At 40.9% G+C, this 14,679-nt stretch overlaps 1 protein-coding gene across 3 annotated transcripts in view; it reads left to right on the top strand.

Annotated features, from left to right (window-relative positions):
* mcf2lb (mcf.2 cell line derived transforming sequence-like b) overlaps nt 1-14,679 on the top strand; it is a 45,851-nt gene that overhangs the window by 18,275 nt on the left and 12,897 nt on the right. For all 3 annotated transcript variants that reach the window (XM_017702998.2, XM_017702995.2, XM_017702997.2), the window contains 10 exons: nt 970-1,094; nt 2,159-2,273; nt 2,392-2,511; nt 3,454-3,645; nt 4,260-4,451; nt 6,539-6,695; nt 10,278-10,342; nt 10,950-11,029; nt 12,045-12,111; nt 12,688-12,803. In XM_017702998.2, coding sequence (XP_017558487.1) covers nt 970-1,094; nt 2,159-2,273; nt 2,392-2,511; nt 3,454-3,645; nt 4,260-4,451; nt 6,539-6,695; nt 10,278-10,342; nt 10,950-11,029; nt 12,045-12,111; nt 12,688-12,803 — 1,229 coding nt within the window. The remainder of the gene's footprint in view (nt 1-969; nt 1,095-2,158; nt 2,274-2,391; nt 2,512-3,453; nt 3,646-4,259; nt 4,452-6,538; nt 6,696-10,277; nt 10,343-10,949; nt 11,030-12,044; nt 12,112-12,687; nt 12,804-14,679) is intronic.

The raw sequence follows: 14,679 nt of genomic DNA, 5'->3' as shown, positions 1-14,679 counted from the left end.
TTTGCATTGCGCTTGGTGATGTAAACCTTGGATGCAGCTGCTCAGCCATGGAAACCCATTCCATGAAGCTCTCTATGCCATATTTGAGCTAATCTGAAGGACACATGAAGTTTGGAGGTCTGTAGCGATTGACTCTGCAGAAAGTTGGTGACCTCTACGCACTAAGCCCCTCAGCATCCGCTGACCCTGCTCTGTCATTTTACGTGGCTGACCACTTTGTGGCCGAGTTGCTGTTGTTCTTAATCACTTCCACTTTGTTATAATCCCACTGACAGTTGACTGTGGAATATTTAGTAGTGAGGAAATTTCACGACTGGACTTGCTACACAGGTGGCGTCCGATCACGGTACCACGCTGGAATTCACTGAGCTCCTGAGAGCGACCCATTCTTTCACTAATGTTTGTGGAACCAATCTGCAGGCCTACGGGCTCGGTTTTATACAGCAGGGGCCATGGAAGTTAAAACACCTAAATTCAATTATTTGGATGGGCGAGTGAATACTTTTGGGAGTATGACGTATGTGTGAAAATTATAATTTAAGTTTAAAGGCACCAGAACTATAGACCTGATATACTGTGCTCTTACCCTGGCCTTATAAGTTCACTTACATGGGAACAACACTTTATAATAGTGTTGGCCTTTCGTTTAAGAGTCTTTGTGTCAGTACAATGCTAGTTACTTTATACAACATAGGCCATCTTGCAGTTGCCAGCATAAACTTTTTATAAGTCCTCCTATATAAGACATTATTCACTGTTTATGTATGTGTTATGAAGCTCATATGTATGAACATAAGGTGGTACCTTCAAATTCTGCTTGTTTTGTGGGGCTGTGTAAGGTAGTGTCGAATAAATGATGAAAATGGGTAAGTATTGCAGTTGAATCACCTCCTATAGAGACTTTGTGTATCTTATTGTTTTTTGCTGGCATCTAAAGATTCTACTTCCATTTGTCTCTAATCCTCACAGGAGGAGATTGCAGGAGCTCTAGGACAAGGGCGTAAGATCTTGGAGAACATTCGGGAGCCGGTACGCAGGGACCCAGATAGCAGCCTGAACCCAGACCAGCTGGAGAACCTGGCCACTGTCCACAGGTCAATCTACAGCTTCTAATTGACTTACTTACATTATTTACTTAGAATGTGGAGCAACACATCATACACTTTATTTGAAACTCCCACCTTGTACCTCCACCCACTGCTCACATTACGAGGTCCACTATATGTACTATGATTCAAAAGGCTGGAACCGCTGTGTTCAATAATCATACAAGCAATTTAATTAAAGGTAACTGTATAAAGTTATTCAAACATGATGCTACTCTACAACTTCATATATATCAAATTATCTGCTGGAAATGGTCAAAGATTTTGACCAGAGTGATAAAAAGAAGCTGTAGATCAAACCTGCCAGCAGCATTGAGATTGAATCATAATAAAATGAAGAAACTAGAATTTCCATTAATGTCTAATTCTAAAGTGTAATAAATTTCACGTTTTATTGAATAAACATGACTAAAAGTGTAGTATAGCCTGTCTGTTCTGCCTTACTGCATCATCAATGGTAAGGGACCACCACCACTAAAATTTGCAGAAAAAAAAAATGCCATATTTAAGTTCTCTGTAGAACATTAATGTCAAACCGGGGACCTTCTGGGCCAAAGTGCTGCAGAAAGCCCTCATCTAATGCTCTGAATTCAGTTCAGGAAGGCCTTGCTAATTAGCTGATGAGCTGAGTCAGGTGTTTTTATTGAGGCAGTGAGCTGAAGTCTGCAGTATTTTGGCCCGCAAGGACTGGAGCCTGACGCATTTGCTGTAGAAGATGTGTTAACTTACTTTCACTTAGAAAATCAGGATGTCCAAAAAATGTTAATGAGAGTTGCTGTTACCTCACATACTACTGAAATCCCATAGGGGTGCAAGAAATCAGCATCATTGTACTGGTGCGTTTTCCTTGTTTTACACGTATGGCACAAACTGAGGACCTAGCTAGGTTCCCCACTGGCTACACATTGCGTAGTTATACAAGGGAGGGGTTTCTGATCATCTGACCGGCATGTGGACCCCTAGAGTAGACCACATTTGTCTTTAGGTGAACAGTTTTTGCCAGACATGAGCGTCATCATTTGACATTTGTCCTATTACTCTTTCTTTCTCAGGTTGTTGTCTCAGTTGAACGAGAGCTCAACTGCGTTTGATGACTTCTGGGTGCAGCATCACACTAAGCTGGAAATGTGTCTGAGACTGCGCCAATTTGAGCACAACTTTCAACAGGTCTCAATAAACTAACAAGCTAACACATCACCAAACCACTCACTGCTAAAACATGGTCAGAGCTGCACAACATCTGAGCTCAGCTGACTGTAGTGAAGGCATTCCGTTTCCTTTTCAGGTCTTGGAGGACCTAGAGCAAGCAACCACTAGAGTGACGGCTTTCTCGCATGTAGGAATGAGCCCCACCCACACAGAACACCTCCTCAGAGAGCTGAGCAGCCAAGAAGAGAAAGCATGTGTAAGTCTCCTCACGCCACATACATGTGATCCTAATAGACCCACTGTTAGATTTTGAGGGATGTTTAATGAGGTTTAATGAGGTGCTTGATCCATTCGTGTACTGGGGATGGGGGGTCGACTCCAAAAGCGTTGGTTCTTTGACTCCAGTACGTCTTTGAGTCAGAGAGTCAAACAGCTTGGAGGCGACTCTTTGACTCTGTTGACATGTATTTCATCATAACCGAATCGAGGGACATTTTGCCAGAGCTGATGAATAAAAAGCCAACTTAACATCAAATTAATGGGTTCATTGTCAAAGAATTATGACTACAGTAAAGGCCCTGCTCCCTTCAAAAGCCTTACTATGTGAAATAAAGTATAATTAATCTCATAGTAAGATGTGTTCAATTATAAGCCAGCCATAATCACTTGTGAAGCTACATGATGTTACCTGGTATAAGCTATGAAGCTATGCTGTTATTTTCCGAGGGGAATTCTACAATCTGACAAAAAATAAAAATGTAGAGCTGTGAATTATCCGTCATCATCCAAATAGCTGTGTAGAAGTATAGTTAATATTGTATTTAAGGACAGGAAAATAATTGGAAAATAAAAGAATTTATGAATGCAGTGATAGCTATAGTCGTAGCTCACTGGCAAGTGTGGTTAGTCTTTTGCATTGATTTTGAAGTGTGTTTAGGGTCATTGTCTTGCTGGAAGATCGAACCATGGCCCAGTTTAAGCTTCCTGGCTGATGCTGTCAGATTTTGATTTACCATCTGCTGGAGTCCATTATACCTGTATCTGAACAAGTTGCCCAGGGCCTTTGGGAAAAACATGACTCTTTCAACTGATTGAACATCTATAGTCTATGACTATAGTCTATAGTTCTAATAGAGAACCCAGTTTCTTTTCATTAGATCATTCTCATTATTTCTCCTTCTCTCTTTCACCCCTGTAGGAGCTGCTGGACAGGTTGAGGGTCCTGGTTGTTGAGGGTGAGGGTTTGGTTGACAGCTGTGAGTTTGCTGATGACAGTGTGAAGGTGAAGTGTGGTGAGTTGCAGAGAGCCGGAGAGAAACTTCCACAGCAGCTCCAAACAAAGAGAGATCTATTACTGCAGGCCATGGAGCTCCACCAGAGACTGCAGAGTGTGAGAGGCCTCACGACACACACACACACACACACACACACACACACACACACACACACACACACACACACTCCTAATTATTAAACGAGATGCCACATTACTACGCCCATCACTGTATATTGTGGTCATTACGTAAACTTTTAACTTTTTGTTGTATAGCAATGAACATATTGTTAATTTTATGTTTAATGCAAAAACATTCACTGTATTTTGGAATTTTTGGTCACCAAATTACCACCGCTAGTCTTATTGAGCACCAATCCTTCTTACGCTGGAGCTGAATCTCAAATGGCTGGCTGCTCAAATGGCTCTGTACATTTACATACAGGTTCCTGCACCCCATCAGTAAATACTATAGCTAAGAAATAGTCATCTGGGACTCTGACACATCCATACTTGATAAATGATGAACTATTTGGCTGTAAAGGCTAGAATTTCTAAACTTTCATAGCTAGTGCACTGTTTTTTCTTGAGCTCATTATTTTATTTAAACTCCAATATGCTGTGGCAGGCACTAAAATAACTTTTTATGGGCCTGACTGTGTATGTATGACTGCTGTTGGAACAAAATCTCCAGTTTTGTGCCTTATCTTACATCTCTCTTGCTCTCTTAGGTGTGTAAATGGTGCGAAGATGGCATTTACTTGCTGGCCGCTCAGCCACTTGACAGATGTCAGTCACAGGAGGGGGCGGAGTCAGCACTGCAGGAGCTAGAGGGTTACCTAGAGACAGCCAATGAGAGGCAGGAGTGGGACATGGACACGGTCTGGAGAGAGTATGAGAGTGTGCTGAATGAAGAGCTGAAGGTGAGGGAACCTCATAAGCAGAGATGTACTATAGGCCATATGGGCCAAACATCAACTTACTGTCAAGCTATATCATCACTATTGGAACAAAACTTTGTAATTGTTTTACATAATTGGGAAATACTGTTCTGAGCAATGGTAGAATGTTTCTAGAAACCATACCCCTAACATTCATCAGCTTCCAGTCGACATACACTATATTGCCAAAAGTATTCAGTCACCCATCCAGATCAATGAATTCAGGTGTTCCAATCACTTTCATGGCCACAGGTGTATAAAGCCGAGCCCCTAGGCCTGCAGACTGCTTCTACAGACATTAGTGAAAGAATGGGTCGCTCTCAGGAGCTCAGTGAATTCCAGCGTGGTACCGTGATTGCATGCCGCCTCTGTAACACAGTCACCTGTCAGTGGTACTTCATGTGGCCTTCAGATCAGCTCAAGAACAGCATAGAGAGCTTCATTTAATGGGTTTCCATGGCCAAGCAGCTGCATCCAAACCTTACATCATCAAGCGCAATGCAAAGCGTCGAATGCAGTGGTTTAAAGTGCCGCCACTGGGCTCTAGAGCAGTGGAGACGTGTTCTGTGGAGTGATGTTATACATGAGATCATTTAACATTAACTTTTATCGGAATAAAACAACCTAAATTATTAATCATGTCAACCCATTTTTTGCTTTATTGATTTTCACCAATTTCACCTTTTGTATTTTGTTTAACATTTTACTACAGCTAAGATCAGGCTAAATAAATTGAGCAAAGCATCAGTGACGTGGCGCGTTGTATGAGTTATAGAGGGTGTATCATTTTCTTAGAAAGCCCAGTAGGAAGGAAGATCATTACAGTGATCAACTCTGCTTTAACAAGTTTCTCTGAGATAGACTGAACTTTATCATTTGACTGAAATGGCTGAAACTACTTTAGTGACTGTGTTTACATGTGGGATAAAACAGAGCTCAGAGTCTAAGATCACACCCAGGTGTCGTACTTCAGGTTTGATGTATGAAGCTGAAGAGCCAAGCTTCTCAAGAGGTCGTATTCATTATTTTATTTTATTTAAACTCCAGTATGCTGTGGTAGACAGATAAAATAACAATAACCTTTGTATGCCTGACTTTGTATAAACACAGTTGAAATACTGCTGAACGAAACCTCACATCTCCATTTTTGTTGCTTCTTTGTACTGTTTTAGTGCCAAGGATCAATATTTAAGTTTTTGCTCAAATTTTGTGCTTTCCGCTGAGGAATATCTGACACAGACCATTTCTCTTTACACTGTGTTGAAAACCATATACTGTCATACTAAACTGTACCACCAAAAGTATGACATTCATTAGTATAATGCGGGTATGTGTAGTACTGTGTTTGGTTCTGGATGCAGTCTAATGCAGCCCCCTGGTGGCCGGGTGCCTGGGCTGTAGCCTCTAAACTCCACTGGGTTAACTGGGTTAATGATAGTGTACGTCTTGTCTTTCCTTCCTATCAGCATAAGATGTGCAAACTAAACCTAAAGTCTAAAAGCTAAAAGTCTATCTAAGAGTTTGGTTAAGCAGTTGCTAGGTCTAGTTGTTAGGGGGTTGCTGAACGGTTACCATGGTATCCCAGATGGTTGCTAAGGTGGTTGCTGTAATGTCCCAGGCTACTATGGTTCCCCACATGGTTAACAGTGTGAAACTAATGGAACTGTAACAACACAACACATGTTGGGTGCACAAACGTGAGTTCCCCATTCATTCCTATGGGAAAAAAACATCTCATTTAAATGCTAACTATATGAAAACCATGCGTCCAATCAAAAAACTGTGCACACACCATTCCCGACCAGACCAGACATTCCGGTGTTGGACCACTGTCAATATCTCAATAAACTGTGGGATGCACGTCAAAATAGTCATCAAAGTCGTCATAGTCGTCAAAAATCTGGCAGAAAAATAAGAGGAAAAAGGAAGAGAAAGAAGAAGAAGAAGATGATTCCTCAGGCACAATCACTAATAATCATCTGACACAACTTGATTTTTAAACAAGGAGGCAAACCTCTATGTCTGTATGACCGTGATGCTAATGTGTCTTCTCAATGTGTGTGAGACAGGAACAGGTAAAGCGAGTGTTTGAGAAGAGGACTATGCTGCAGGAGATGTTTGAGAAAAGGAGAGTCAGTCTGAAGAAACTAGCCGCCAAGCAGACTCGGCCAGTCCAGCCAGTAGCCCCCACGCCTGAAGCCATCAAATCACCTCCTTCCTCTCCAGGTCTGTGACACAAGCAGCTGTTCAAACGGCGTGCTGCATGCCGTACTTACGCTAACTTACTACCAAATAAGCTACGATCCCCCAGCTGCCTTTAAGAAGAAATTCACTTAACACAGTTTTCACAAAGATTCCGACATTTAGCAGTGTCTCATTTGGGATCTGTTCTTAGGTAAGAACAGGATCTGAACACAAAGATATTAGTGAATGAGGCCCAAAGTGATTAGTTGACATTTAAGCCGTGATAATAAAGCATTTGCAACCATTCACATCCCTGGCCTGAAAACGTTCGTACTTCTGTCCTTCAAGGCCGGCATAAAATCAGAAACTTAACTGTCAGGCTCACGCCGTGCTGATATATAGTACTGTGCGAAAGTCGTAGGCACCCAAGGCACATTTTTAAAATCTGTTTATTTGTGTAGTTTGTGTTTATTTGCTGAGAGTTTTAATATTACAATAAAGAAAATGTATAGAATATTAATTAATGATATATATATATATATATATATATATATATATATATATATATATATATATATATATATATAAATCATCTAAATAATAAATAGTGATTTTATAGAAGTTGGTGTGTTTGTTTAACCATTTCCAAGCCTCTCCTCAAGGAAGCCCAGTATTATATGTAGTTAAAAAGCAACTCCTGGTTTGACCAATCAGTGCTCAGTAAATTGAGCTCATGATGTCATTGATGATATTAACGAGTCTCTGTGGTGGCTGTGAAGGTGTCCAGGAAAAATATGGACCCAAGAAATTCTTGTTACTTTTTATTGTTTTTATGTTTATTTGAATTATGAATACGACTTTATTCTAATGTATATTGTGAAACTCACTGCTGAGTTCAATTGCTTAGATGCCTAAAAATTTCACACAGTGCTGTTCATAGTCCAAGAAAACAAACAATCAAAAAGATATCAGAAGGTTTTAATTGCAGTTGCAGTCCAAGTCTTTACAGCGTCAGTCGCTGCATCTGGCAACTTGAACATGTGCAGTGACTCCATTTTGGGAATGTTGCATGTCTTATATTTATCACTTAAATGAGTGAATGGGCCGACCTGAACCACGAAACCAGTCCAAGTCAGGGTGGCAGTTTTCTGTAGTTAGTGCCATTATGCTAATTTGGCCTTACGTCTCCCTCCGTCCCTCAGCGCGATGCTAGCCAGCGCAGGTGTCTGTTAGTCGATGTAACAGAACTGGTGGTTAGTGTTCTCCTCCAAGCGTGTTCAGCGGTCTAATGATGTTGCGTTATGCCTGGCCCACCCTACAGGATAAACAAGCTGATTTTGAAGCCGATTTGGTCCTCAGGACAAATGCAACAGGTCTCGATATTTTATTTGTTTAGATCAGAATCAGACTCAAGCTTTATTGGCCAGGTGTGCTTACACATACAAGGAATTTGGCTTTGGTTACAGGAGCTCACAGTGCACAGTATGAGACAGATAGTTACATGTAGTGAATAAAATGCAATAAAATACAAAAAAATAAAAATAAACATGCATTCCTACCATCTCACTCACACACACACACACACACACACACACACACACACACACACACACACACAGTCATACCTGGGTCTAAAGTAAAAGTGCTGAGTGCAGCAACAGTTAAAGGGATAAATGAGCTGACAGTCAGATAAGTGGGGTAATATGGCAGGTAAGTGGGGTACCAGTCAGATAAGTGGGGTAATATGGCAGGTAAGTGGGGTAATATGGCAGGTAAGTGGGGTACCAGTCAGATAAGTGGGGTAATATGGCAGGTAAGTGGGGTACCAGTCAGGTAAGTGGGGTAATATGGCAGGTAAGTGGAGTACCTGTCAGATAAGTGGGGTAATATGGCAGGTAAGTGGGGTAATATGGCAGGTAAGTGGGGTACCACTCAGATACGTGGGGTAATATGGCAGGTAAGTGGAGTACCTGTCAGATAAGTGGGGTAATATGGCAGGTAAGTGGGGTACCAGTCAGATAAGTGGGGTAATATGGCAGGTAAGTGGGGTACCAGTCAGATAAGTGGGGTAATATGGCAGGTAAGTGGGGTACCTGTCAGATAAGTGGGGTAATATGGCAGGTAAGTGGAGTACCTGTCAGATAAGTGGGGTAATATGGCAGGTAAGTGGAGTACCTGTCAGGTAAGTGGGCTAAGTGGAGTACCTGTCAGATAAGTGGGGTAATATGGCAGGTAAGTGGGGTAACAGTCAGATAAGTGGGGTGATAAGGTGGGTAGGTAAGTAAGAATAAACGCTGGTTTGAGACGGCAGTTCCAGAGGATGGAGTTGAGTTTGATACTATATACCAGTATTTTGAAGTGCAGTTTGAAGCTGGAATATTGTTTATGTGTAATACTTTAACTGTTCAAGTGAGTGATGGCTTGTGGGAAGAAGCTCCTCTGTAGTCTGGATGTCCTGATCCTCATCTGGCTGAAGCGCCGGCCTGTGGGAAGGAGCTGGAACAGGTGGTGTCCGAAGTGGGACGAGTCAGTGGAGATCTTCTCTGCACGCTTCCTGGTTCTGAAGTCACGTTAGTTTGTGAGAGGCTTTGAGGGTCGGAACTGTTGGTCAGGGCTCTTGTTCATGTGCGCGATCTGAAAGTGTGTGGTGTTTCATTCAGGGCAGATGATGTACTGTGTGGACCGTGGATGGGACCGTTTCAGCTCACTCCCACTTTTCATAAAGACTCAGTCAGGGACGGCCTCAGTCAGGGACGGCCTCAGTCAGGGACGGCCTCAGTCAGGGATGGCCTCAGTCAGGGACCGCCTCAGTCAGAGACCGCCTCAGTCAGGGACGGCCTCAGTCAGGGACCGCCTCTACCAGTGCAGTTTCTAAAGCTTTATCATCTAGTCTTCAAACAGAGATCCTCTTAGCTTTTATTTGACTTATTTAACTTATTAAACTGTAAACACTGTTTGACCAGAGGAGGACGGGTCTCTGCTTGTGAGTCTTGGTTCCTCCCAAGGTTTCTTCCTCCAGACTGAGGGAGTTTTCCTGGCCACCGTTGCCTCTGGCTTGCTCACTGGGAGATATATGTTGTAACTGTGTGTTTTCAAACTTCTGTAAAGCTGCTATGTGACAACATTGTTGTAAAAAGCGCTATACAAATAAACTTGAATTGAATTGGACGTTGACGACTAACAATGATCAAGGACACTGAAATACATAGGTTAGGATTTTTAAAATCCTATAGTTTGAGCCAGGCATTAGAGGCAACTTAAAGATGTGGTATCACCTCACATGACTCAGAGGAAGCTTGTGTTCGTGTTGCACTGTGTTGTGTTTGTGTTTGGTAGCCTGTGATTGAGGAGGTGGGTGGAATTGGTGGAAATATTAAAAAAGTTTCAAGGGAGTTGATTGAGGCCTTACATACATACAGAAAACTGCTACTGAAATTTAGGTACAAGCAAACAAAGCTGTGTGAAAGTTTCCCTGTGTACAACTTGCCTTTGGGTTCCCTTCACCCAAGGAAGACAGCACAGTCTGTTAAAACAAGGACATTCTCTTTCTACAGGATTTGTTTCTGCAAAAGTAATAATCTCTCTCTCTCTTTCCCCCCTCTTCTCTTTCTCTCTTTCTCTCAGCTCTTAGAAATCGTGAAAAGAGTTGTGCTAATAAAGAGTCAGAGGGAAGCAGTGACCACAGTGAAGTAAGAAAATAAAATTATTTTATTTGTTTACACCATTTGTAATTTCTAGGTTCCATTCAGATGAAAAATTGACCCACAGAAATCAAGCTTACTTGAACTAAAATCCTCTTAGACTTTTAATTAAAGGGCTATTTTTAAAATATTTTTTTTCTGTAGTCATCATTTTAGAGATGCATGTTTTTGTTACAGTAATGACTGTAAACAACTGTACACTACTATACCCACCTGGTCAGTGGAGGCATATTAAACAAACTGAAAACCCCAAAAACGCTACAAAAAACACAACGAGCTTTGCTTTTACTGTCAGTTTTGATTGGCTGTTGATGGGATTCATTTAGATTTGAGTCACTGACCAACATAAACTATTAGACTACATTCAGATTCCAGTGTGTGTGTGTGTGTGTTTGGGGGGTTGGGGGGGGTGGGTACTGACTCCAACTGGCCTGAAACTAGATTGGCAGGCCATTTTCCTCAACTTTCTGTACCAACTGTCCATTCCAGCTGCCCCAAAATCTGCACTTGCTGACTGATGGTGAATCAGGTCTGTAACTGGGGTAAACCTCATAAAATCTATCCCGTCTTCAGTAGTGCTCCTCTCTGTGTGTAGGTGTGCTCTGAGCAGAACGGGGGGAGCAGCCGTACCACCTCCGTGTCCGACGAGGAGGAAAACCTGGCCGTTCTTCGCAGGTCAGTCAGGAGCCATTCTTAAACATCAATAAGATTTGATTTGATTTGATTACTTTAATGATTTCTGAGTAGCATTTTAAAAAATACTCTGTTACATGAGGATCAATTTACACAGTAATGGAATATAGAGCAAAATACACCAAGCTTTCTTTGGGACTTTTATGGACTGTTATGGAAATTAATTCCCTACAGGTAAAGGAGAAAAAAAGGAGAAAAAACTCTTTTTTTCTGGCAGCAGTATGTCAATTTATTTGTTGATAATTGAGGTTAATTATTACAAAATTGCTTATTGTCTCTACATTTAGAATTAAGATGAAATTATGAGATGCTGTGTCAAAATAATAAACGATTCAATTTCAAGAAAGTCAGTAACTATTTCTCAATATTATGTCGTAATTTAGACATAGTTAGTAATAACTTCAAGAAAATGAGTAATTATATCAGGGGACTAATCAATATTCTTTAAAAACAAATCATTATTTCAAGATGCTAAATCAATAGTATTTCAACATGTCAAAATCTCAAGTAAATCTGAATTTTTTTCAAGACAGTAAGTCAATATTTAAATCATTGTTTCAACATTTTAAGTCAAAAGAAAATAAAGTAATTATTTTAATTACTTACAAAATACGTCACAATCCTGAGAGAATAAGCGATCAGCCATACATTTGAAACAGTGAGTCAATAGTTTGAGGAAATATCTTATTATATTAAAATGCTGATTCAGTGTTTTCGGAAAATAAGTCAATATTTTTTAGAAAATATGTCATAAGTTGAAAAAAAAAAAAAAAAAAAAAAAAAAAAAAAAAAAAAAATATATATATATATATATATATATATATATATATATATATGTGTGTGTGTGTGTGTGTGTGTGTGTATGTGTGTTTGCACTATATAAAAATATCAGAAATAAATTCTAATACTCCAAAATTGATGCAGCTGAATTGACAACTGCACACTAATGCATCAGTGCACTTGTACCCCCTACTTACTGAGACGTGTGTGTTTGCAGGCATGTGATGAATGAGCTGCTGGAAACAGAGAGGGCGTATGTGGAAGAACTGCTGTGTGTTCTACAGGTACAAAACCCTCTTACACTTATTTAGCCCTGACTTAGTTCTACTCCAAAAACAACACCTTTAATTATAAAAGTATTTGTCGTGTACTGAATATATCTCACAATAGTAAAGGCAGAGAGTGCCAGAAGTCATTTAGGATCAGAATCAGAAGATATAATACAGGGTCCTGGTCCTGGAGATCTACCTCCCTGGAGAGCCAACACACCTGTCTCTAACAGTCAGTTGCCTCTGAAGACCTTCATTACCTGGATCAGGTGTGCTATATTAGGGTAGGAGGATGATGGCCATAAACCCATCCGAGCAAATACAATATGACGGGAAGACAGGAATGAGGAAAAAAATACAGGATACCGAATACATGGGGAAAGGGACTATGTTCCTAAGGGAATACAGTCTGGGAACAGAAAAAACACCTCAGCATCATAAGCGCATAAGTACACAAAGGTTTCATCATCATCATCATCATCATCATCATCATCATCATCATCATCATCATCAAACTCTACAGGGTGGTAGATCTCCATGACCAGGATTGGGCACCCCGAGTATAGATAAATGTGTTAATGTGTTCCACAGGGCTATGCTGCTGAGATGGAAAACCCTGCCATGGCTCCCCTCATCCCTACTGTCCTGCAAAACAAGAAGGATGTGTTGTTTGGCAACATGCAGGAGATCTACCACTTTCACAAAACGTGAGTGCCATCTACTGTTTTCTGGTGCTGGAATTCAGTACTAGTGCTGTGTGCCAGTGACTTGTACTGTGAGTGAATGGCTAGACTTCTTCCTCTCTAGTGAGTAAAAGGGAAACACTGTCGACTATAGTGCTTTTCCCTGTATGGTATCATACAGTAACTAATCTGAATCCAGAACTATCCGTACCCTACTCCAGTCCATGTGTTCGTTTCCCATCATACAATGTGAAGAAGATGAGGTTGAATAGTGGCCACCTGATTTGCTACGTGGTGTTAGTTTTAACAGCAAAACACAAAAATCAGCTACGAATGAGCCTTAAATTCTAAGCATATCTAAGCTTATCGTCCTTACTAAAGACAACATTACTGGAATATGAATCGAAATCAGTTTAGAGTCCAGTGCTAAGAATAAGAATTAACTGAAAACAAAAGCCATATTAAATTAGAGTTTGTAGGATGACCTTTTTGAATGACTAGAGAACTTGTTTTCATTTAAAAACGGAGTTTGTGTTTGGAATATATATGAAAAGCGTTTTGTTAGTAGCTTGCTATTAGGGGCTGGGTGCTACAGGTTGAGGTGTGATGTGCACTGAAGAAAAACACATCGCCGCTGTCTAAAGGAAACCATGTATCTCCATTTTTGTCGATTTTTTGTTTTTCTTATCATTTCAACACACCAGCTGTCCTTTATGTTGCGCAAAAAAATTCATGGTGCATGGACCAATGGAAATGCTCTAAAATAATTTGGAACAAAATCTCTTTACGTTGTCTTACATTGAAAGGTAAGAGTGTTTTTGCCCTCTCCTGTAAAGTAACTATTTTGGAGACACTTGTTTTTCATTGGACAGCGATGATATTTGTGTTCTTATTTCAGTCTCAGGCACTCTGCACATACATGTACACAGACTGTCTGATGTAAACTGCAGACTAAAATCACTACAGCTAAACTCGCCTCTCACAGAGCACTTAAACTGGCTCTGGTCTGTGCACTGCACTATTGGAAACAAAAGACCTTTTAGAAAGCAAAATGTGTAGCAAGTTGCATTTGCAGCTGTATCTACTCACCAATAAGCCTAGTCCTAGTCTCTGAAACCAGTGTTACGATCTCAGATAGGAAACCTCAAACTGTCTAGGCTCTAACTTACAGTATCTATTTTAGTCCTGACTGTAACCAAGGCACACTGTTGCAATTTAGTGGGGAACATGAGCCTAAGTAAAAGCATATCCCTAAATCTAGTTGGAAACCTCCACCAAAGGCCAATTCATGTGCTCCAGAGCCCCTAAGTCACCTGGAAAGGGGTTGGGGCCAGCCCAAGCCTTGAGCCTGTGGTCGTCCAGCTCAAGCTATGTCCATGATGGCATTCAAGTTTAATTAGTCAATGGAATGGGTGCTCCAGCAAAAACCCAAGATATAGGCAACAGGAGTCCACAAAAGGGGAACAAGAGTATAAGAGAGAAAGAAATAGAGAAAGATGCCTGTGGGGTCACCATTCCAACCAAAACACCGTTCCATGATCTCCTTCCTTCTGGCTGGGCCGTGTGGTTCCAACATGAAAGTCAGTATCTGGCCCTAGCTGATAACTTTCCTAACGCAAGGAACATTCACGATGTCCCATTTGTGACGTTATTCTTGAATTATGTTTGACACCGTAGGTAGCAAGTAAACAAGATGTCCTCATGCATTTGCTGACTGGTCCTCCAAGTTGGTTTTCATTGCACCCATCATACTAAACAGTCTCTGATTGGATGTTTTGCATGCCAGTCAAATGACCCTTTCCTGTTGCAGTTCTCAAAATCTACCGGGCTGGCTTACCAACCTGTGTTAAAGAGGTATCGATTTCATGTGATGTACCACACTGAAGTACTTTGGGCTTTG

This window comes from Pygocentrus nattereri, chromosome 6 (assembly GCF_015220715.1).
Source record: "Pygocentrus nattereri isolate fPygNat1 chromosome 6, fPygNat1.pri, whole genome shotgun sequence".
NCBI lineage: Eukaryota > Metazoa > Chordata > Actinopteri > Characiformes > Serrasalmidae > Pygocentrus > Pygocentrus nattereri.
This window is presented reverse-complemented; position numbering and strand designations above follow the sequence as displayed.